At 58.9% G+C, this 23,538-nt stretch overlaps 1 protein-coding gene across 12 annotated transcripts in view; it reads left to right on the top strand.

Moving 5' to 3' along the window:
* The window catches only part of ARAP1 (ArfGAP with RhoGAP domain, ankyrin repeat and PH domain 1), a 38,544-nt gene extending 17,115 nt beyond the window's left edge, over positions 1 to 21,429 (top strand). For 5 of the 12 annotated variants that reach the window (XR_004237980.1, XR_004237981.1, XR_004237983.1 and 2 more), the window contains 29 exons: positions 467 to 637; positions 2,158 to 2,227; positions 2,467 to 2,587; positions 2,703 to 2,908; positions 3,281 to 3,387; positions 3,470 to 3,669; positions 3,766 to 3,851; positions 5,015 to 5,197; positions 6,136 to 6,310; positions 7,752 to 7,886; positions 8,148 to 8,283; positions 8,775 to 8,877; positions 8,965 to 9,160; positions 9,472 to 9,517; positions 9,727 to 9,890; positions 10,194 to 10,406; positions 11,304 to 11,409; positions 11,632 to 11,779; positions 11,983 to 12,066; positions 12,225 to 12,293; positions 12,456 to 12,573; positions 13,393 to 13,506; positions 13,928 to 14,070; positions 14,600 to 14,632; positions 15,514 to 15,596; positions 16,054 to 16,104; positions 16,488 to 16,551; positions 16,743 to 17,869; positions 18,051 to 21,429. Coding sequence is in view for 4 of the 12 variants with exons in the window: in XM_032097963.1 (XP_031953854.1) it covers positions 467 to 637; positions 2,158 to 2,227; positions 2,467 to 2,587; positions 2,703 to 2,908; positions 3,281 to 3,387; positions 3,470 to 3,669; positions 3,766 to 3,851; positions 5,015 to 5,197; positions 6,136 to 6,310; positions 7,752 to 7,886; positions 8,148 to 8,283; positions 8,775 to 8,877; positions 8,965 to 9,160; positions 9,472 to 9,517; positions 9,727 to 9,890; positions 10,194 to 10,406; positions 11,304 to 11,409; positions 11,632 to 11,779; positions 11,983 to 12,066; positions 12,225 to 12,293; positions 12,456 to 12,573; positions 13,393 to 13,506; positions 13,928 to 14,070; positions 14,600 to 14,632; positions 15,514 to 15,596; positions 16,054 to 16,104; positions 16,488 to 16,551; positions 16,743 to 16,898; positions 17,832 to 17,849 (3,499 nt within the window). In the remaining 8 variants the exon portion in view is untranslated. The remainder of the gene's footprint in view (positions 1 to 466; positions 638 to 2,157; positions 2,228 to 2,466; positions 2,588 to 2,702; positions 2,909 to 3,280; positions 3,388 to 3,469; positions 3,670 to 3,765; positions 3,852 to 5,014; positions 5,198 to 6,135; positions 6,311 to 7,751; positions 7,887 to 8,147; positions 8,284 to 8,774; positions 8,878 to 8,964; positions 9,161 to 9,471; positions 9,518 to 9,726; positions 9,891 to 10,193; positions 10,407 to 11,303; positions 11,410 to 11,631; positions 11,780 to 11,982; positions 12,067 to 12,224; positions 12,294 to 12,455; positions 12,574 to 13,392; positions 13,507 to 13,927; positions 14,071 to 14,599; positions 14,633 to 15,513; positions 15,597 to 16,053; positions 16,105 to 16,487; positions 16,552 to 16,742; positions 17,870 to 18,050) is intronic. The other 7 variants (XR_004237984.1, XM_032097974.1, XM_032097963.1 and 4 more) reach the window with 7 other exon arrangements.
* The last annotated feature ends 2,109 nt before the right edge of the window (positions 21,430 to 23,538 follow it).

Here is a 23,538-nt window from a genome sequence, read left to right as displayed (position 1 = left end):
TATGTGTGCATGTACCAGGGAGTGGTTCTGTGGGGGGGGGTGTGAGCACAGGCAGAGAGCTCTTGTGCGTGGCAGGACGGGTGAGTGCACAGGTCAGGGCTTCTTGTGTGTGCACAGCTCCACAGTGTGCACACATGCGCACACACAGGGCCTGTGCATGGGAGCACATGTGAGTGTGTGTGAGCAGAGAGCAGCTCTGCACATCACTGGGTTGGGGCTGCGGTCTTGGGGGTGCCCCTATCCCCCCTCCCAGAGCTGGGACTCAGGCCTGGGCTGTCCCTGGGGCTGGGGGACATGCCGGGACCCCACTGAGGGGACTGTCCCCAGTGTCCCCACTTGCATACAGCTGGCCTGCATTGCCTGTGCCTCAGGGAAGGTCACAGGGAGGCTGAAGCATGCGGGGGAGCCTCAGCCCCTCCCGGGACCCGCCAGCTCTTAACCCTCTCCCTTGGCTCCTCATCCCCAGTGGTGGCAGCAGCTGGAGTGACAGGGACCCCAGCTTGCATCCGCCTGCACCTGCCTGCTTCCCTGGCAGCAGCCTCGGCCCACTCAGTGACAGCATGGATGGCACCAGTGCCACCACCCCGCTTTCACCCACCATCAGAGCAGGGTGGCTGGACAAGAACCCACCACAGGGGTGAGTGATGTACTGGGGTCCCTGTGTGACATGTAAGGGTGATTGTCTCCTCCTTTTCCCACCTGTAATTCCTGCTCATGGGGATGTACTTTTGCTTTGGTGAAAATCCATTGCTAGGCATTCCTTCCACTCCCTTCTAACCTGTGATTTAGATTAGAACCACCAATTTTTCATGGAAGAGCCTTTCTCAGAGCAGGTGCCACCAGTGGTTGTACTGACTTGGCCGAGTAGGAGGGGAGGCTGCAGCTCGAGCTTCCTCCTCCTGCATCACTGGGAAAACAGCTGCCTTTCCTCTGGGGGAGCCCTGGAATAGCGGTGACCACAAGAGAAACTGTCAGGGATGAGATGGGGTGTCTGGGCTGACCCGTGCTTTTGGGATCCCTGGGTTTGCTGCAGGAGGAGGTGGTGATGGCCCCTATCCCATGGGATGGCAGCCCCCAATCCTGGGCTCATGGTGGAAAGTCAGGGTGGTGCAGGAGTAAAACAGGGGAAGTGCTGGGCTTGTGTCGTGTGCTCCAGGGTGAGTGAGCTAGGGAGTCATAGGGAGCCCAGTGAACCCAGTGAGCACAATCAGCACAGTGTGCACAGGGAGCCCACTCAAAGAGCCCCTGCACTACCTGGGAGGCAATGATCAAGCAGGAGATGTGATGGATATTTGGGGGCTACTTAATCTGGGCTCCGAGGAAGCCCCAAGGTAGCAGTTCCACCGAGGAGGAGCAGAAAGCTCAGCTCTGTTGAGCAGCCGCGCTGCTGGGGAAGTGAGAGCAGCTGGAAGGTCCCTGGGAAGCTGCTCCAGCAAACCTTGCCTGAGTAAACAAGCCCTTGAGCAACCACTGTGTCCCTGCCACCGCACCAGGCCCCAGTCCCACCAGCAAGGGGGACCTGGGGGTTCAGTGCTGGTAGGGGGCTGCATGGCAGGGCTTGCTGGAGCTGTGTTGGAAAGGGCTTGGCTTCTCCTGCAGCCAGGGATGGGCTGGAGAGTGTCCTGCCTTTCCCTGTGGTGCGTGGTTGGTCTGCATGCTCAGCTGGGGAGGGCAAAGGGGTCTCTGGTGGGCTCTCTTCCAGTCCCAGGGTCCTGCCTCTCATGCGTATCCCCATCCTGCTAGAGATGCACAGCTTCTCCCTCTGCTCAGGTGCCAATGATCCTGCCTGGAATGTGCCTCCACATCCTGGAATGTGGATTGAACCCTGCCTGGTTGTTAGGGGCAGCCCTTGTTCTCAGCTCCATGTTTTAATTGGTGCCTGGAGGAAAGCATGAAGTCCCCATTGCTGTCCCCAACAGCAACATGAGGGCACAGGATCAATGGCTGGGGACTTCAAGGGCTGGCCGGGACAGGCCTCTCATCACTGTGCAGGATAGAGGACTGGGGACATAGCACAGGAAGTAGGGCTGGGGACACAGGGCAGGATCAATGGTGAGGTAGCCCCAGGCTTTTGGCAAGTGGGGCGTGAACACGCAAGCACAATCATCCTGAGTTCAAGGACATCCCCTCCAACGGGTCCCTCTGGTCCCCTCCCAGGTCCTACATCTACCAGAAACGCTGGGTGAAGCTTGACGCTGATTACCTCCGCTATTTTGACAGTGAAAAGGTGGGTGGAGAAGATGGATCTGGGGGTTTGGGATGAGAAGGTGGCAGAGGAGCTGCCCCAGCAGGACCACCTCCCTCTGGGGATCCCAAGTGGGAGACGTGGCTGTGCCAGGGAGGAGCCATGGCTGGGTGCTGGGGGTGAGACGTGGGAGGCTCAGAGCCTCCTGGACATGGGAGTTGGAGCATTGGGAACCCGAGGCCACAGCCATGAGCAGCATGTCTCCTCACTCCCTGACCCAGGATACCTACTCCAAGCGGCTCATTCCTGTCTCCTCCATCTCCCGCGTCGGCAGCGTCGGGGACCAGAAATTTGAGGTTGTCACCAACAACCGCAACTTTGTGTTCCGGGCTGAGAATGATGGTGAGTGACAGGGGTCCCTGTTCCCCAGCTGCTCTCCCTTCTCAGCCCACGGGATGAGTCCCATTGGCTCCTGGGCCCAGGCTGATCCTAACGCATCTTGCCTCTGGCCCCACAGCAGACCGCAACGAGTGGATACAAACCCTGCAGCAGATTGCAGAGGAGTGGAAGAGCAAAGCTCCAGAGAGGACATTGATGTCCTCAGCCACTGACAGTGCCACTGAGCTAGCCGATAAGAGTGGCTTCCTGGAGCTGCGGGGCTTTAAGCACAAGCTCTTTGTGGTGGTGGCTGGAGACAAAGTGTTCCTTTACAAGAATGCAGAGGTTGGTAGCTGGGGGAGCTGTGGCACTACGGGAGACCCTGATGCTATTTCAAGGGGGACCTGTTCCCTTTGCACTCCCAGCCTGAGCAGAGCAGCAGTGAGCCAGGACACCCAGGCCAGCCACCCCTCAAATGGGGACAGCACAGAAGCCACGGAGTGCTGACCTCTGAGGTGCAGCCCTCCCTCTCTGCTGGCTCTGAGTCTTGGGCTCTCCCAGGAGTATCACACCCACTGTAGCTGCTCCAGAGTCTGCAGTGCCCTAAGTACTCTCAGGATGAGAGCTGGGCGGGGAAGGGACACAGTTACCCCACCTCCCAGGCATAGGATCCCATCATCCATCCCCCTTCATCCCTTGCCCACCCTCCCCCACCAGGACTATCGGCTGGGGATTGGCATCACCTACATAGAGATGAATGTGGGAAACGTCAAGGAGGTGGATCGCCGGGGCTTTGACCTCACCACACCATACAGGATCTTCAGGTGAGCCCAGGGTGATGAGGGGGTGCTGAGGGTGCTGCCCACCCCGAGCCATGGTGTATCTCACCCCCATCCCTGCTGGCAGCTTCTCTGCTGACTCAGAGCAGGAGAAGGAGGAATGGGTGGAGGCCATGCAGCAGTCCATCGCTGAGGCACTCTCCAACTCTGAGGTGGCCGAGAGGATCTGGGCAGTGGAGTCCAACCGCTTCTGTGCCGACTGTGGCTCCTCCAAACCTGACTGGGCCTCCATCAACCTCTGTGTCGTCATCTGCAAGAGATGTGCAGGTACCCGCATCTGGAGGGGCACAAATGGGAATCCTTGGGGACTCCCAGACCTTTCCCACCCCAAAATGGGTCCCCAATGGCTCATCTCACTGGCAGGGGAACACCGGGGATTGGGGCCTGGCATCACCAAAGTCCGGAGCCTGAAGATGGACAGGAAGGTGTGGACTGAGGAGCTGATCGAGGTATTGGCACAGACCAGTCCCAAAAAGCCCTTTTTGGGGATGACACCCTGTTCCCTCTCTATGGCAGAGCTGCTGGCTGTGGGCTGGGGGGTCCTGGAGCACAGCAGGGCTCTTCCAGGCTGATTCCAGCCCCTTGGGGGGACACCACGGTGTGGCTTGGCTGGGGAGAGGATCCCCAGCAGCCTTTCATTCTGTCTCTGTGGACCCCTGGCACCCAATTCAGCATACCGGTGAGGACAAGCGGCACTTATGTGCCCCCGCCACAGACAGATGGTGTCTTTTTGTCCATGGGGACATGGCTGTGGAGCGGCCGGAGTGGCTGTGGGGCCATGGCTGCGGGATTGGCGTGGGGCCGAGGGCAGAGCGGTATGGCCGCCGGCGCGGAGGAATGTGAGGGCGCAGCCAGGGCCGGGATGGGTGGGCGGGGGGAGCTGGGATTCATTTCAAGATCTAACCTGGCAGCCATTTCCCGCCGGCAGAGCCTGGCTGGCTCCGTTCTTCCCATCCATCCTGCTCAGATCCTGCATTCCTGCTTGGCGTCCCACCCGCGCAGCCCCCGCCTCCGGCACTGCCTGCTCCCCGAGCTCCCAAACGCTTCCAGCTGCTGCCTGCGGCTGCTCCCTTTCCCCTCCCCCATCTTGGAACGCTGCCTGAAACTACCCCAGCATCCCTAGGGCCCCGGCTCGCACCGCCCCTCCTCGACCTTCGTATGCACCCCTTCCACCCCTAAGAATTTCGGGGTGCTGGCAGCGTCTCCCGTGGGTGTTGAGGTGATGTGGGTCTCCCTGAGACAGGGCTAAACCTCTTAATGGCATTGTTCAGTGGGGGTAGTGGGGTGGTAAGAGGCCACCAAAAGCACTTTGAATCTGTCCCCATGGATGCTGAGCACCACCCCACCTCCCACAGCTGGGTGCTGCTTTCCAGATGTGATTTTTCGGGGCAGGAAGGGGAATTGGCAGCCGTGGGGGCTGTCAGAAGCTGCGTGCCTGGAGTGGGTGGGTGCACCTGCACCCTGCCCACTCACACTCCCCACTCCCCCTACACCACCCATGCTCTTCCTGCACCCCACTGCTCTTCTGGGCAGGACCCTGCCCCCAGCAAAGCCCTCCTACATGCCCCAGCAGTATTGTCACGTTGGCCTGTCCTTGTCCTTGTCCCCACAGCTCTTCCAGCAGTTTGGCAACATGATGGCCAACCAGTTTTGGGCTGCAAATGTGCCTCCCAGTGAGGCCATTGGCCCCACCAGCGGCAGCCAGGAGAGGAGGCGCTTCCTCATCGCCAAATACCGGGAGGGCAAGTACCGCCACTACCACCCACTCTTCGGCAACCAGGAGGAGCTTGACAGGGTCAGTGGCCCCCAGGGATGAGCACCCACTTGGGAGTTCTGCCTGGGCGCAAAGTGATGCTGAGCTAGGGTTCTGAGGCTCTTTTGGGAGTGCCCACCATCCCTCCCTGCCTGTATTTCTGCCTATATCCCCCTAGCCCCCATTGCACATCCTATGTCCTCACTGTGCACCTCAAGACAAAGCCTGGGGTCTCCAGGAGGGATGAGCCAGCTGTAGGGACAGGGTAATGTCTCTGTGAGGGGGCATAACCAGCTTCATGTCCAGGCTGGAGAGCCTTGTCCAAGACAGGATCTGCCTACCACAGCCAGGCAACCTCTTCCTGGCTTGGAAATTGTTTGGGGTCCAACTCGGCTGGATGGGGCTTAGGGGAGCTGGTGCTGGGGGCACACCCCAGTTGAGGCAGCTTGAAATCCCTCCCCAGGAGTACCTGGCCAGCAGCCCCGATCACCAGCCATGGCACGAATTCCCTGTGCTGGCTGCTGGCAGGGTGCCAAACTAGAGCGTCACACGGGGAATGTCACACAGGGAATGCCATCCTGGCGCTCTGACTGCCAACCTTCGCCTCCCACTCTGCCATGGCTTTGCCCCTGCCAGGGCTTCTCCAGTGTTTGCACAAGCGGTGGGGGTACACGGGGGGCCCAGCCGGCCAAGGGAATTCGCATGTGGGCTTGTTTGTTTTCCTACTCTGGCTCGGCCGGCCCGCCCCGTTGCCGTATGACTTCACCCCGGCTCCTTAAGGGAGGGATTCGCAGCCGGCTCCAAACTTTTTCTCCCAGTTTGAGCCTCCTTTGTTCTGACCAGGCGGCTGGGAGGCGGCCGGGAGGCAGCCGGGAGTCCGGCAGCTCACTGCGCTCACCCGGATCCTTTTGCTGGGGGTCTCCTTCTCCTCCTCGGTGGGAGCCTTCAGCTTCACCGCTGTCTTCCTGGCTCTGCTGCAGGCTCTGTGTGCGGCCGTCACCACCAGTGATCTGGCAGAGACGCAGGCTCTGCTCTTCTGTGGGGCATCGGTGACCTGTGACACCGGGGACCCCCAGTGCCCAACACCCCTGGCCCTGGCTGAGAGAAGTGGGCAGCGGCTGCAGATGGAGTTCCTGCTCCAGAACAAAACCTCAGGTAAGGGCGGACCTCCTTGAAGCTCCGCCATGGGCTCACACCCACTAACAACATTCCTGGAGTTGCCGCTGGGGTATTCTGGGGGACACAGCTGCGTTTTGAGCTGATCCCAGCTCTGTGTCCTGCCCAGCAGCTTCCTGGCAGGAGTCTCTCCATCTGCTGGCACTCTTGAGAGTCTGTGCACCCCGCGAGAGGGAAGAGAGGCTTTGGGGAGCCCCCTGCGCCCCTGGAGGCTCAATTCCAGCTGGAAGCACAGATCTGGAGCCCAGCTGGGGATGCAGGCTGGTGTTGCAGGCACCAGAAGGGACAGGAGAGAGTATTCCCACACCATCCTGGCATGGTAGGGGCATTCCAGGCAGCTTCAAGGGACATCCCCCTGTCAGATGGGCATCTCCCACCTCTGGCATGCCCCTGGGGTGGGAGGGCTGACCCCCTAATGACCTGTCCCATTCTGCTGGATGTGCCCTGCCCTTGAGCTCGACTCCAGGAGGGCTGATGGCTCCCACGGGATCTGCACCCTAATGCAAGGTGAACCTCTGACTTTGGACAGGTGGGCAGGAACACTTGGGCAGGTGGAACAGAGGTGTGGGGGGCCGGCCAGTGCCTGCCAGAGCTGTCACATTGCCTTGGCAGCCAAGTCTGTCCTGCAGAAGTTGGAATTTGCCCAGGTCTGGGGCTGGCCCAGCTCTTCCTGATGTGTCATCACTAAAGGTGTCTGGGAGAGCTGTGAGGCCTCCCAGCCACCCCAGTGAGCCAGAGAAATCCAAAGCTCGGGCTCATACTGCTGGTGCCAGCAATCTCCAGTGTCCTGGGATTGCTGGGGTGCATGAACCCAACGCTGCATGAAGCAGGGCTGAACTGAGGGAGCAGGAATCTGCCTCATCCTGGATTCCCCATCTGTAGAGCTCCAGGCACCCTACACTCTGATCTGGGTGTGATTTAGGAGTGTCCCTGCATCCTATCTCAGCTTGATCCCAGAAGGAGTGGGGGTTGCCTCTTGCTGGCAAGGTAGGGAAACTGAGGCAGGGGACATGACTGTGATCAGATCAGGAGGCTGTGACAGAGCCCTGTGCTGTTATTTCAGCTGCAGGACTGTGATGCTCTGCCCTGCACCTCCTGCAGAGCAGCAGGGACCTGGGACAGCCTGGGAGGACCTCAGTGGTGGGGGAGCTTGGTCCCCAACTCCCCACATTGTTCCCATCCTGTCCCAGCTCAGTGCTTAGGGAGGGGTTTTGGGAAGGGCTCAGGATGTGGGATGACTCCCACGCAGCCCTGGATTTGGGGACCAGCACTGCTCCTTGCACCCCACCTGTGCTGTGGTGGGAGCTCGGGGTGCAGCCTGTGGGATGCTCCTTGTGCTGAAATGGGGGAAACCCAGCTGCCTCGTGGGGGTGGGGGAGGAGGGCAGCTCCCCATGACAGACTGGTCTCCCTGCTTGCAGAGCCGCCACGCCTGGAGATGGTGGGCAGTGAGGAGAAGCCCTACTCTGTGCACCTGCCCTCCATTACCCACAATGGCTTCCTCTACAAGACTCCCTCCATGGCTAAGCCCATCAGTGAGCGGAAGGGCCTGGAAGGTACATGTGTGAGACAAGGGAAAAGGGAGCTGGGAGATTCAGAGCAATTCCCCTGAGAGGGGAAATTGCACCCTCCACTGTTCTCTCAGGCAGAGAGAAGGGGTGGGGAAGTACAGCATCACCTGGTGGCCTGGTTTGGTGGGGGGTCACATCAGATGGGCACCCAGTGGGTGCTGCTGGAGTGCTCAGGCTGGTTTGGTGGGTGCTGTGGGGTGGGCCAGAGCTCAGGGGGGCTGCTCAGTGCTCTCCTGTGCCATGCAGAGTTCAGCCGGCGGTGGTGCACGCTGCAGGATGGTGTGCTCAGCTACTATGAGAACGACCGCAACGCTGTGCCCAATGGTGAGATCAGGGTGGAGGAAATCGTGTGCCTGGTGAACAACCCACTCCATGCCCATGGGTAAGGCTGCACTCCCCTGGAGCACCTCTGCTCCTGCAGGGCCTGGCACAGCTTCAGTGGCATCCACAAGGGGTGGCAGGAGGGGGCTGTAGTCCCCAATCCCACCAATGGCCCCTGAACCAGTGACTTTGCAAGGATTCTGTATAAATAATTTGCAGCCCCTTTGGAGCATCTTTCCAACCCTTTAGTGAGATCTTTGCAACCTCGTTGCAGCTGCTTTGTAGTCCCTCTGGAACCCTGGTCCAACTCCTTTGTAACCATTTTGTGGCCTCTGTGCAGTCCCTGTATCCCCTGTTGGAATGTGTCTGGCAGCACTGGGATGCTGGAGTGCCCACGGCCATGGTGAGGGGATCCCACATTAGATCAGCCATTGTCAGAGCCATCAGCCGCCATGCAGCAGGATGCTTCCAGCCCTGGAACACCCCTATCACCCACCCAGCTCTATCCCACCCCTGTGGGCACCCAGGCTCCCTTTTTCCTCCCTCCTGAAGGATCGAGAGCACGTTTGAGGTGTACACCGAGGCAGATCGACTCTATCTCTTTGGGGTGGAGAGCCCTGACTCTGCTCGAGAATGGCTCAAGTCTATTGCCAAGGTGGGATGCAGGGGCCTGGGGTGGTCCTGGGTGCTGGTGGCAACTGGACACAGTGGTGCTGATGGATTCCTCTCCTCCCTGGCTCAGTCATTTGTCCACCCCCGCGCTGAGGAGCTGCTGGCACTGGACTTTGAGCGGCTTGGCCGACTGCATTACAAGGGGGGTCTCACCCTGGAGCATGCCCAGGAGGGCTGGTTTGCCCTGGTCGGCTCCATGCTCCATGTCTGCTCTGAGGATGGCCATCGGCAGGAGCCTCTCCAGCTGCGCAAGCTGCAGGAGCTCTGTGAGCACCCCTGCCCTGCTGGCAGGACCCCCTGGCTGGGAGGGAGGGTGTGTCCCCCAAATCCTGCTCTAGGGTGCACCTAGCTTTTGGTGGGAGTCTGGTGGTTATTGCTCCTATGGAGTGTTCCTTGAATGAGAGGAAATGCAGCTGCTATTTTTCCTCTTCATCCTCTTCCCCCTCTCCATCGTCTTCCCCATCCCTGCTTGTCAGGAGCTGAACCTGTTGGCAGAGCCTCCCACAGCATGTGGGTCTAGTGGAGCTGGGGCACCGCATATTCCCATAGGTAATGGGCTCCCTGCCTTCCTTTCCAGCCATCCAGGGGGACCATGAAGTTCTTGTGCTGGTGGAGAGGCGGAGGTAAGAGGGTGGGGGAGAGGGAGGCCCCCCCAGCCAAAAACCCCTCCTTGTTCTGGAGTGTCTTTGCCCTCCTTGCCATGGCTCTAGACCCCCAAAATTGAGTTGGGATCACCTGCAGGCCCCCAGGGCCAGCCTTCTTGGGGGTTGCAGACATGCAGTGGGGTGTGGGGGAACACCTAGCCCCCTGCTGAGCCCAGGCATACTGGCAGGACACTGTACATCCAAGGGGAGCGGAAGCTAGATTTCCTGGGCTGGGTCCACGCCATCCAGAAGGCTGCAGGCAGCTCGGGAGACACCTTGTCGGAGCAGCAGCTGACAGAGTCGGACGTCCCACTGCTAGTGGACCGCTGCATTGACTACATCACCCAGTGCGGTATGGGTCAAGTCCTGGGATGCTGGTGGGGACCAGAGCGTGGCATTTGGGTCACCCCACTGGTGTGGCGTGGCAGGCTGAGAACCCGATGTGCTTGTGGTACATGTTTCCCTCCCTCCCTGAACATCTGCTTCAGCTGTGTGGGAGGGCTCCATCTGCAGCAGGGCTTTGGCTCCAGTCACAGGAACACCTGTGGGATGGTATACTCTGTGGCACCTTGCAGTGTTTGATGGGGAGCTGGTGGGCCAGGAGTGGGGTCTGTCTCCTGCAGAAGGGGTCTCATCCCCACTGGCTCCATCTCAGGGCTGACGTCTGAGGGAATCTACCGCAAGAGTGGGCAGAACTCCAAGACCACCAGCCTTCTGGAGGTGCTGCAGCGGGATGCGCGCCGCGTCCGCCTGAAAGAGGGCGAGCACCAGGTGGACGATGTGGCCAACACCCTCAAACGCTTCTTCCGTGACCTTGGGGATGGGCTGTTCACTCGGCGGTGGGCCCCAGACTGGCTGTGGGCCACAGGTGAGCTCTGGGGGCTGCTTGGAGATGGCAGGAGGAGGGGCGTGGGCTGCCCAGTTCTGTGCAGCCTATTTGTCCACTTCATGGGTTGGAGAAACATATCTGGGCTCCACATGTTCGCCTGTGCTGGGGTCTCAAGTGGTGGGTGGAGAGTGGAGTGTGTTCACGCTGCCCCTGTGCAGACTTGTGCTCTGGCAAGGGTGGGGCTGAGCCGGGGGAGACAGCTAGATCCCGCTGCCCTTCCCTTCTGGATCCGGTCACTGGGGATGGATGTACCCAGCAGAACACCCAACAGACACAGGCTATGGCCCCATGGAGCTGGGATGCTCTGGCTTCAGAGAGCTGGGATGCTCTAGCCTTGTGATGCTCCAGCCCTGTGGAGCTGGGATGCTCTGGCCCCATGATGCTGGGATGCTCCAGTCCCATTGTGCTGAGATACTCTGTTCCCATGAATCTGGGGAGATCTAGCCCTGCAGAGCTAGGGTGCTGTGGCCTCATGGAGCTGGGGTGCCCTGGCCTCACAGGTCTGGGATGCTCCAGCCCCATAAAGCAGGTGTGCTCTTGCCCCATGGACCTGGGATTCTCCATCCCTAGGATGCTCTGGCACCTTGGAACTGGCAGGTTCCAGCCCCATGGACCTGAGATGCTCTTTTCACATTGAGCTAGGATATTCCAGTCCCATGGAGCTGGGTTACCCTGGTCCCATAATTCTGGGATGCTTCAGCCCTGGCACGCTCCAGCTCTGCAGACCTGGGATGCTCTCTGGCCTCATGGATTTGGGATGCTCTATCTCCACGGTGGGACAGGAGAGGGGAAGTGGAGTGTGCAGAGGGGATGGTGTGGCCCTGAGCCTTAATCTCCACTTTGTGCTCCTCCATGTTCTTTCTCTCCCTCTGGCAGCGCTGGAGGATGAGGAGGCAAAGGTTGGCAAGTACCGGCAGCTCCTGGCTGCCCTCCCACCAGTGAACCGGGCCACGCTGAAGGCACTCATCAATCACCTCTTCCGGTATGGCATCCACCCGCTGGGCACTGACCTCTCCACTGTGGGGTCCTGAGGGGCTCTGGGATGTGGGGAAGCCCTCATCCTTTGGCTCATGTCCCCAGCAAGGAAAGGAGAGGAGTTTGGGGTCAAGCTGTGCCTGATGCCAAGCATCATGTCCTGCGTGGGGGTTGAAGGAGGGGTCCCGGGGGGGCTGTGGGGCAGGAATTTTAACAGAGTTCCCCACAGGGTCCAGTGCTTCTCTGGAGAGAACCAGATGAACACACACAACCTGGCCATTGTCTTTGGGCCCACACTCTTCCAGATGGATGGGAAGGACTACAAGGCAGGACGTGTGGTGGAGGACCTCATCAGCCACTATGTGGAGATCTTTAATGTAGGTTCACCCCTGGGTCGCAGCATGTGGGCATTCACAGGGAATGCAGAGGTGGAAGAAGGAGGAAGTCGGGTCTGCTCTGTCTGCAGACTTCTTGCTTTGGACACAAGGGGAGAGAGGACCATACCTTTTCAAACCCTGGAAACCTGAAGCCTGGAGCCACGATGGTCTGGTCAGCCCTGATGGCTTCTCTTCCCTGGCAGGTCAATGACCAAGAGATGAAGAAGCAGCAGGACGAAATCACAGCCATCATGAAGATGCGGGAAGCATCATCCAGTGGAACACAGGTGGGTTCTGGACATGCAGACCTCTTCTCCTGGGGCCCCCCGTGTCTACTGTATCATCTCCTGGACATTCCCTGGGCAGGGGATGTCCACACTGGTGGGGGGGATTTCGCCCACACATGGGAAGCAGTGGGTCGAAGCACTTTACTGTTGCCCTCCAGCAAGCTGGGGACTTCATCTGCACTGTCTACCTGGAGGAGAAGAAGACAGAGACAGAGCAGCATGTCAAGGTGAGCAGTTGGGCAGAGGGTGAAGAGGGGACAGGGGTCCCCTCGTTGTATGTCCAAGCCTCTGTAGTGGCATGGAGACTCACGCTGAGCTGGCACCTCTGTGGTGTGAGGATGGAAGGGCCCTGGGCACTGACTGATGGAGACTTGCCCCCTGCCTCTCAGATCCCAGCCACGATGACAGCTGAGGAGCTCACCTTCGAGATCCTGGACCGGCGGAAAATTGTTATGAAGGAGAAGGACTACTGGAGCTGCTTCGAAGTGAATGAGAGGGAAGAGGCAGGTTGGTGCAGGGGCATGAGGGTGGTGATGAGGGTGAGAGAGATGGAGATGGGGATGATGTTAGGGACGGAGATGGGGCTGCAGATGGGGATGAAGTTAGAGATGGGAATGAAATGGGGATGAGGATGGAAAAAGTGATGGACAGAGTGATGCAGGTATGGGGATGGAGATGCAGATGGAGATGGGAATGGATATAGGGATGGGTATGAAAAATCTCTCCTTGTGATTGCACCATGGAGCAATCTGGGATTGAGCACAGCTGCTCACCACATCCAGTTCGCACATGGCCGAGTACTGCAGATGGGCTGGAGTTTGGGCCAGGATGTCCGTCTGTGTCCTTTGGAGTTCAAGTGCCTTTGAAGTTTGATGGGGAGAGGTGTCCAGGTTCTCCAGCCACCAAAGGGAGCAGCCCTAAGTTGCCTGTAGGCGGCAGCAAGGGAGAGATCAACAGGAGCAGGATGAGACCCTGGTCCTGCCTGTTGGTGCCTTGAGCTCCTGCTGCCAGTGGGTAGGGGTCAGTCTCTTCTAGGTGACAAGTGACAGGACAAGAGGAAATGGCCTCAAGTTATGCCAGGGGAGGTTTAGGTTGGATATTTGAGAAAATTCCTTCAATGAAAGAGTTGTCCGGCCCTGGCACAGGCTGCCCAGGGCAGTGGTGGAGTCACTGTCCCTGAAGGGATTGACAAGACATCTAGATGTGGCACTTGGGGACATAGTTTAGTGCCAAGACCGAGGCAGACCCTCAGGACACAAGTGTGACACTCTCTGGATGGGAGCTGGCCCAGGGGACACTGCCTGAGACCTGCCTGTGCCCTGACAGAGCGGCCCTTGCATTACTCGGAGAAAGTTCTGCCCATCCTGCACTGCCTGGGGACAGAGAGTTACCTGGTGGTGAAGAAGCAGATGTCCATGGAGAATATGCTCCTCTACCTTGGTGAGAGGCAGGGGCCATGGTCTGGGCAGGGAGAGAAGGAAGGGGATGGGGTGGGGTGGGACGGGATGGGATGGGGATTGGACATGGATGGGGATGTGGAGTGGAAGGGAGGGGATGGAGAAGGGGATGGGAATGGGGAAGAGGGTGGGATAGGCTGGGATGGGATCCGTGCAAGTAGGAACCAGCTCAGTTAGCATGTGACTTGGAGCCCCCTGATACGGTGTCATGGCCAAATGCTGTGCCTGGTGCAGTGGGGAAGCTGGTCCTGCCTGTCCTGCCTGGCCTGGGAGTTGAGGGGCAGTGCCAGGGCTCCGCAGCAGCTGGAGGGCTGCTGTGATGGGGGCGAGGGTCTGGCTGCGCCCTCCTTGGGGGGCCTGACCGGCCCCTGGGGGGCCAGAGCCACTCAGGCATGTGCCTCTAGCCAGCAGAGTGGGTGACTGCAAGCATGGCATGATGAAATTCCGGGAGGAGAGGAACCTGCTGGGGCTTGGGCTGAGCACTGGCTTCCACGATCGCTACTTCATCCTCAACCACTCCTGGCTGCGCCTATACAAGGAAGTGCGGGTGAGTCCTGCCTCCCACCCTGGCCCTTCCCCTTCCCCTGGCCTTCCTTGGCCCTTCCCTGCCCTGGCCTTCCTTGGCCCTTCCCTGCCCTGCCCTTCCTTGACCGGCCCTGCCCTGCCCTGCCCTGCCCTGCCACACTGTGGCTGTGTGGGGATTCCCTGATGACACCGGACCCTTGTGGGCTGGCATTGCTCGGGCAGTGCAGGCAGCAATGGGGTTGCCATGGCACAGGCAGTGCAGGCAGCCATGAGCAATGTGAGCAGTTCCGGAGCTGGCCCCAGAAGTGCTGTCACCCAGACCTGGAGCAGATCCCAGAGCTCCTGATCAGTGGCAGGGCTGAGAGGGGACATGCTGGCATACTGGCTGTGCAGGGACAGCCACTCCCTGCCCCCCCCCGTTCCTGCTCGCCCTGATCTGACACTGCACCCTGGCACATCACCACTCCATCCCTATGCCCTGCCCTTGGGCACAGGGAGGCTGCAGGGAGGGTGCCCCACCTCTGCTTTAACCCCTCTCCTCTGTTGAACAGAGCCTGAGGCAGCGGAGCCCCCCCTTGGAGAGCGTGAGTAGGGAGGGGAACAGGGGGCTTAGCTGGGGTGCAGGGGCTCCCATGCCCTCTGCCCTTACAAGTCTGCCCAGGGTTGACCTCAGATCCAATCCAGGGTCAGTCCCAAATCCAATCCCGCAGCACACATGTGCCAGTCACCGGAACTGTCCCTGGTGCTACCATCTCTCCCCATTAGCCCCCAGCATTGTTTGGCCCCTCTGGCTTGGGGGTCCTGCTGTCTTTCACTCCAGGCAGCCAGAGCTGGGTCTGGGGAAGGGACCATAGAGGATGGGGATGGGCTGAGCTGCTTCCCCATCCCGCGGGCATTGGATCGGGCTCTTGTAAGTCAACACTGCTTGCATGTGAACATGGATGGAGGCATGTGTCCAGTGTGGCACCTGCTTTTGGGTCATGGCAAGGCACAGCCAGCACTGGAAGGGTCCTCACGCTGTGCCATGATGGCGCTGGGACATTTTGGAGTGTGCTCTGGGTAGAGTGGGTCTGGGTCCATCACTGCCGTGGCCGTGACCATGGCCATGATGCTGAGGAGGGGTATGAGGTGGGATCCCCATGGGGGATGTCTCGTTCCAGGTTCTCGAGACTCTGTCACAATGTGCCAGTGTGGGTCCCAGCTCTGAAGGCAACTGGCACTGTCTAGGGGGGACAGGCCACCTGTGTCCCTTTCCTGCTACCTGTGGCCCTTGCCATGGGTGACAGACACATGCTCGGCTCCATGCTGGGCATGCTGGGCTTCACCCTCCTGCCTGTCACCACATCACTACAGCTTTTCCTCCCTGCTGGGGGGTGGACCCTATCCCAGCACTGGTGGGGGGACCATGGTGAGTGGGGACAGGTCTAGCAGCCACCAACCCAGTGCCGGTTCCCTGTTTTCCCAGAGTCACAAGCCGGAGAAGGAGTGGCCTGTCCGAAACCTGAAGGTCTACCTGGGCGTTAAAAAGAAACTTCGACCCCCGACGTGGTGAGCAGCCTGTGGAGCCGAAGGATGAGGATAGGAGTGGAGATGGGGTCAGGGACAAGGACAGGGACAGTTTTGGCTGCCGGACCCGACCCCTGCTGGCCGGGCCTCCTGCCACCAGGTGTCAGAGCAGCTCTGTAGGACGCTGCTGCAGCCTGGTCTAACCAGCAGGGACCGGGCTGTCCCTGGCACTGTCCACAGCCCTGTACTCGGTGCTGTTCCTGCCGTGTCTTTCTCCCCAGCCCTGTTTCTGGCACTGTCCCCGGGGGTGTTTGTGGGGCTGGGGAGATTTGCAGAACTGGGGGAGGGTTTGTGGGGCTAGAGGGGGCAGTTGCAGGGACAATGGGGGGTTTGCAGGGATGGGGGTTGGCAGGGATGAGAGGGGTTTGCTGGGGTGCTTGGCTAGCAGAGGACGGCAGCATGGGCTGTTAGGATTCATGTTTTCACTGTCCTCTTCCAGCTGGGGCTTTACAGTATTCTACGAAAACGAGAAGCACGAGAAGCAGCAATGGTGAGGGAAGGCGACACGGGATACTAAACTTACCCCTGGGACAGATGGACATGTGGCAGCTCTTTGGAGCCTTTGCCATGGCAGGGGGAGATGGGGAATCATAGAAATCTTGAAATGGTTTGGATGGGAAGTGACCTTGAAGATCATCCAGTTGCCCTCCTGACACTGGCAGGGACATCATATGTGTGGGGACAGCCGGGCTGAGCACCCATGGCCCCATACAGGTTCCCCCTGGGACCTGTGGCTGTCCCCTTCAGTCCCCTGGGGTCTCATGCATAGCAGCAGCTGAGGTCTCTGAAGCAGGCGGGTGTCCCCAGAGTGGGCAGAGGGGACACCCTACTTGCCTCCACCACCTCCTCTGGCTGCTGACACTGTTTCCACAGGTACCTGTGCTGTGACACCCAGGCCGATCTGCGGGAGTGGTTCGCCACCTTCCTCCAGGTGCAGGTAGGGAGTGGGCCAGATGATCACTCCTGTAAAAGTGGGGCACCCCATGGGGGACAGTCCCACAGGGATGCTTAGCCAGCAGAAACCCTTTGGGGTATCCAAGCATCCCTAAACACCAGCACCTCAGAGCAAAAGAGAGGTCCTGGGTTGGGTGAGTCTCCGGTCTCCATCACTGTCCCCTCTGTCTGCAGAATGGGGGTGCCCTGTGGCCCTCGGAGCGTCCCAAGATGCGGGCGGCACGGCCGCAGCAGGATGCCAGGTTGGGTAACATCTCCCTCATCCCGCTGCGGGGCAATGAGAGCGAGATGAGGAACAGTGTGGCTGCTTTTGCTACTGACCCCCTAACTGTGAGTGATCTGGGGGCACTGGTGGTCCTCCATGTGGGGCTGCATCCCCCCTGCATCACATGATAGAGGATCCCGGTCTCCAAACCTGGGTGGGGGATATCCTGGCTCCCATTCCTGCTTCCATACCTTATGTACTGCATCATCTCCAGTGATGGATCTGGGGGGGCAGGCTGATCCTTTGGGGACTGGCAGGGTCTCCTGTGTCCAGGGGGGTCCCAAACCATGTGATGCAAGAAGAGGGGATGCTGCCATGCTCCTGATTTTTTCCTCTAACAGGCGTGGATTTTCTGTCCTGGTCACAGATCAGCTCCCCATCCTGGTGTCTGTCTGTCTGCAACAGCTGTCCTGCCTGGGGGCTGTCACCCATCGGGTGTCCCCCAACCATGTGGGTGCGGGTGCTGGTGTCTTGCCCAGCCACGGGGCTGGCAGTGGGACAGAGACGATCCCACTGCCTCCAAGCCAGTCGCTTGGGCCTTCGTTGCTGTTATAAACTGGGGGACAGGGCCATGCCAGGGGAATACCCCAGTGGCATCGGTTGGGCATCATCCAATGGGTGCCCAGGGATGCCCCAAGGGCAGAGAGCAGCATCTTTGCTGCCCTGGAACCCCTGCACAGGCTCAGGTTTATAACGGGGGGCAGCCGGAAAGCCTCCAGGGGCTTTGCTGTGGGCTGTGCTTCGCAGTGTGCATGTGGTTGTGTGGTCTGGTACAGGGGACCAGCGCACCAGGGCTCCCAGGGGACAGTGGGTGAGTGTCCCCTGCCACGGGGCCAGCATGGGGAGGGGTGCTGGGACAGCAGTGACCCTGGGGGGACCATGGTTTCTCTTGCTGGGGGTTTTCCCTGTGTCCCCCTGGGTACCATGCTGCCAGTGAAGCCCAGACACAGAGGAGGAGGCTGAGGATGAAAGGTGATCTGTCTGCCCTTTGTCCCCAGCTCCTGCGGAACGTCTGAGCTGGAGAACTGACATGCCAGTGAGTTTCCCCCCCGCCTGCACCCTCTGTCCTGATCTGGTGGCAGTGGGAGCCAATGGCTCTGTCTGTCCTATTGCCATCTTGGCTTGGGGACATGTGCCATGTCCCCAAAGGTGGAAAGGGGTTGGAAGCGCCTGCTCTGTCCCCTTCACTGACACTTTACTCTCCACTTGTGCCACAGGTTCATTTCCAAGTGGGGCAGCCCTCGGGGTCCTGCACCAGCCCTGCACCCTGGCACCTGCCAGGGGTCTTGCTGCCTCCGGAGCCTCCACTGGGCCCTCTCACCTTCCACTGCGGGGACCAAGGGCAGCCAGGAGGGGAAATGGCAGCGAGGCCACCCCCCACCCCACCCCAGCAGAGCTGGGCTTGGGAGCCATTGCCAGACAGCCCATGGGGTGTCAGTCTCCCGACTCTGTGCCCCAGCTGCCTTTGGCCACCGCTTCTTTTCTCAGCTCCAGGAGGAGAAGCAGAGCCTGGCTGGGAGCTGCAGTTGAGGGCTTTTACGTTTCCTCTTCCATCCCCTATTTTTAAGTCTTTCTCCTCTAAAATGATAAGGCAGGTGGGAGCTGCCCTTCCTGTGGGATGCCAGACGAGCCCTTCCCATGGGATGCACACCTGGCCCCAGGCACCGGCATCATCATACTCCCATCACTCCTGGGGAAGGGTCCTCTCCATGCCGGGTAGGGCAGGATGACAAGAGCTTGAGTATTCACCCAGAACTGGAAAGTGGGTGCCCCTGATCTTTGTCCTCCATCCATCAGGGTGGAAATGGCAGGAGCAGCCCCTGTGTCCCACTGCCACCTCTTGATGATATTAAAGGTCTTAAGAAACAAAATGGGAGTGTTCAGGTCTCTGCCAGCCACACAGGGTAGGGAGCACTGGGAGCTGGCATCCCGGAAGAGCAGAGGGATGGTCCTGGATGCACCTACTGGGTGTTTACCAGAGAATGGGTACCATGGAGAAGGCTGCCCTTTTGGGGACAGAGCAGTAGCACCCCAGTCCCAACAATTCTCTGCTGGCATTGCTGAGCCTTGCCAGTGCAGCCAGGACACTGTGCCAGTGCTAGAGTTGGGGTCTGCGCTGGACTGCCACTGTGGGTCACCAGGACTGGGTGGGAGCTACCAAGGAACACGTGTGCAGGTGTGTTTCAGGGCCTGGGCCCCTGCAGTGTGAGGCACAATGGGCATTTCAAAGCCAGAGGTTGGGAGTTGTCTCCATGGATCATGGCAGCCATGGGAACTCCCCCCTACAGCCCATGGCTGATGCTGTGCTCTGCTGCTGCATGCCAGTGCTTGTGACCTTGGAACTTGCCATGGAAACCCGTTGAGCTTTACCTCACAGCCATCGTGGCGGGGAACACCCTTGGAGCTCAGCCTGAGTGGCAGAAGGCAGCTGGGCCTCTGCTTTCCTTTGTTTCCAGGGATGTGGGGATACTAACCCCTGCAGATGTGGTGGTGCAGGGGTGATGGGAGGCAGGGATGCTGGTCCTCAGGGATGCAGGGATGGAGGGATTCAGGGGGCTGGGTGTAACTGCAGGGCTGGGAGCATCACTCCCTGCTGAGTTGTCTGCGGCAGCCCTGGATGGGGGTGTCCCACCGCCCCCTCCTCGGGCTGAGCCGCCACAGGGGCTGTTAGTGAGTCATGCGTGGGAGCAGGAGGGCTGTCAATCACCTGCAGGCACTGCCGGCATGCAGGATGGTGGCAACAGTGCTGGCAGTGTCACCTGTAGAGCTGGAAGGTGTGGAGGAGGCACCAAGAGGGAGACAGAGGGGAGGCACCTGTGTCCCCACTGCCCCCTTAAAACAGCACGCCACAAGCCTCAACTACACCAGTGTGTGGCTCAGGCCCCTCGTTGTGGCAGGGTGAGGACCCAAGTGTTGGGGAGAGAGGAAGAACCTTCACCACCCCTGGTTTCATGACCCCTCTCCCATTCTGCTGTGCCAGGCTGCCCCATGGGGCTTCTGGTGCCTAGGACTCTGTGGGCCGGGAGCAGATGCCTGGCACCAAACCTCAGGGATGTGCCAAGAAATAACGTTAGTGCTCAGCTTTTTTAGATACTCATCCATTCACTTATCCATCCATCCATCCATCCATCCATCCCTCCCTTTCTCCCTCCTTCCTTCCCCACCTCTATCTCTCCCCCATCCCACCACCATTCCCTCAATCCCCCCCTCCTTCAGCAGCCTACCTGTGTCTCTGGTCATGCAACTGTCCCTCTTATCCTCCTTCCCACTCACCACCAGGACATCCAACCACTTCATCTTGCCCTGCTCCAAACAAACGCTGACTCCTAGCCAGCCAAGCTTCCAGCCAGAGCTGGGTCTGTCCTCCCTGCACCCCACAACAGACTGGGGGCAGAGCGTGGGTGCAGCAGGGGATGCTGGGGACCCTTCTGGATCCCATGAACATGAGATTTGGGGTTCACTTCATCTCTAACCATGTTCTTTGGGGAAGGGATTGATAGGGAGCTGCTGGTGGCCCACTTGAGGGAAGCTGGGAGTGGGCAGGAGGGATGCAATGGTGGTGCTGGGAACCCCTGGATCCCATAAGCATGAAGTTGGGTTCTCCTCAACTTCATACTGTTTTCTGAGGGAAGAGATGGGCAGTGAGCTGCTGACAGCCCATCTGAGGGTAGCCAGGATGCAGTGGTGATACTGGGGACCCCCCTGCCCTGATGTCCTCAAGCCCAGTGAAAGGAGGAGGGGCCAGGACACTCTGCAGCACCAGCACTGCTGCTGCACTGAGCTGGTACAGCATTGCCCTGTGGAGGGATGGATCCAGCCAGGAGCCTGTCACTCCAGAGCGGGATGGATGGGGCCTCTCTCCAGCTCTCGCTATTCATAGTGCTGCGGAGGCGAGCGCCATGTGACACCCCACATCGGCAAGTGATTAATTGCAGAGACATTTACAAACAACTTAATAAACTGGCATTGGGGGGGGGGGGGTTGGGCACGTGAGGGTGTCTTCTGGCTCCTCCACAGCCACAGGCTGGGACTCAGCTGGGACCTGGCTGAGACCCACAGCCTCTTCCCGGAGTGCCAGAGCCCTTGGAACCGTCACTGTCCCTGTCCTTGCCCATGGTCTGGTGGTGGTGGGAGCATCAGTGACCTTGTGTGCCAGACGCATGGATTAGTTGAATGCCAGGCTTGATGCTGCCATTCCTGAATGCTGCCATTCCTGAGGTGCTGCCTGCCCTGAGTGCTGCCCTTCCTGGGCATTGTGTCTTGTGGTGGGGATACCTGACATTCACCGTCCTCATCTCAGGTACCCTGAGGAGGAGGCAGGTGGTGGCTGGACACCCCGGCATGATGCCACAATCACTCCATGGCATCAGTACAGGTTGTTTCCACGGGTTCTCCCCTGCATCCCGCACCCATGGCAGCTCAGCCCACCACTCTGCATCCCACTGAGTGGCTTCTACCCCTGCACTCCCCCTTCCCCCTCAGTAATGAACTCAGCAGATTATCAGGTCCTGGGTTATTAGAGAGCAGCCACACTCCAGCAGACTTTAAACCAGTCATTATTCCATCAACAGCCCCATTAAACTGTCACTGGCTTTTTCCAGCCTTTCTCCCATTATTTTTCTCTTTTTGTTGCCTCCTGCCTTTTCTCCATCTATGCTTTTTTTATCAGAGCATGTGGCTGCCAACACACTCAGGATGCTCCCAAGGGGTTCACCACATCCCTCTGCTATCAGTTTACCCATCCAGAAAATGGGATCAGGCTGGAGAAGGATTTGAGGAAATCTACCACTCCCCAAACTGACACAGGAACCCCCCTCCCCCCTCCCCATTCCACTTTCAGCCTGTCCGAGTGATGGAAAGAGGCTCTGGATGTTGGAGAAGGGAGTGAAGAGCCCATGGGAGGGTTTTAAAAGCAGAAAGTGAAGGGGCAGAGGAAAGGCCCAGCTGCTTGAAGCCTTTTATCCTTCCCAGTGCTCTCCCCCCTCCCCCTGCTCTGCACACTCCCAACTTCCTCTCTGGCAGCCGCCCACTCGCCACTAGGCTTAATAAGAAAAAGAAAGGAAATTTAAATAGCTAGATAAATGTCGGGCTGGTATGGGGGGAGGAAAGGCTGCAGAGGTGGGTTTTGCCTAGAAGGGTCCCATGGGATGGGTGATCTTGCCTCTCCCAACTCCAATGGGGTACTGGCAGGGCCAGGGACTCAATGTCACGTGCAGGTGGTAGGTGTTGGGAGCTTGGTGTCTTGGGGGAATGGAGAAGGTGTTTAGGAAGGGATGTTTGCCCTTGGCTTCGCATGGCCAGAGCTGGGCAAGGAGACATGACTAAAGCAAGATGGTGATGGGTGGCAGAGGTGAGAGCCAGACTGGGATTTTCCCTGTCAGGGGACCTTTGCAGTGGGCACAAGGACCAGGGGGCACAGCCAGCTGCCGACCCTCTGACCAGCAGAAGCCAATGGTGTCACTGCATTCCAGAGCATGTGAGTCTGGCATCTGAACAAGGATGCTCTGGCTGATGGCTGTTTATCCATCACTGTCGTGGCACTGGATCTGATGAGGAGCTGGGTTTGTCTTTCTCTATTAAGTACATGTTAATTTGCATTTATTTAAAAATAACAGAGCTTTCAATCTCTTTGTTAGCATCGGAGCAGCAATGCTACTGGGTTGTCAGCTCAGAGACATCCCTGATGCATCCGTGTCCAGGGCTGGGCACAGAGCCCAGCTAGGATCCCTCAGGGCTAGGATCCCCAGGGAGATGTGTGCAATGTGGGACAGGCAGATACATAGAATTGCTGAGTTGTCAGCATCCTGGCTGCTGTGTGTCCCTGGGGTGACAGCCCTGCTCCCCTCTGTGCTCCAAGACTTGGTGTGGGGAGAAACAGGGATGAGCTTTTCAGTGATGGTGGGGGGACTCCGTGCCCCCTGGGCTGTAGAAGGGTCACAGAAGGGATCTGAAGCATCTCTGGAGCCTCCCTGGTGCAGCCCTGGAGCATTCTTCCCCAGGTGGAGGCTCAGTGCTGCTCCCTGAGCTACAGACAAGACTCCAGCCATTTCTTCTGCAGGTTAAGGCAGTGAAATCCCTGTGGAATCAATCTTTTGGAGACGCGTGGCTTAATGACCACAGTGCTCCAAGCAGTGACATGGATGTGCCACATGTCATGCAGGCTGGGCACCCATCCCCTACCTGGTCCTGCATGCACCAGACATGGGTGCAGCTGCAGAGGAGCAGACACAGCTCTGCCCAACCACTCATAGATGACATCTGTCTCTGGTTCACCAGGAGTCCAAAATCTCTGCTTCCCCTTGTTCCACCTGCTGGGAGATTCCTGAGGAGCCCATGCTGGGCTGTGACTCCCATATGTGTGTATGAGCACCCCGTATGCTTTCACTGACATGGCATGCCTGGATCTGCAATTCCATGCATGACCATGCATCCAAACACACGCACACATGCTCAGGTGCACACACGTGTATTTATCCCACCTGAATACGTACCCAGGTGAGCAGCAGCTCCATGGACATGCGGCCCTGAGCTCCCTGAATGATGTCACCCCTCTTCCATGTGGGCTGCCACTGAAATAGCAATGAGCTTTGGCTCATTGAAGACAAGGAAGATGGCAAACCTCAGTCTTGAGTGTTCATGGAGGTCAGGCCTTGAATAAAAGGAAAAATAATAAAGAAAAAAAATCAACATAAAGAAATAGCAAAA

This window comes from Corvus moneduloides, chromosome 2, assembly GCF_009650955.1.
Source record: "Corvus moneduloides isolate bCorMon1 chromosome 2, bCorMon1.pri, whole genome shotgun sequence".
In the NCBI taxonomy this organism is placed as follows: domain Eukaryota; kingdom Metazoa; phylum Chordata; class Aves; order Passeriformes; family Corvidae; genus Corvus; species Corvus moneduloides.
The sequence above is the reverse complement of the archived record's forward strand: the minus strand, read 5'-3'. Positions and strand labels throughout refer to the sequence as shown.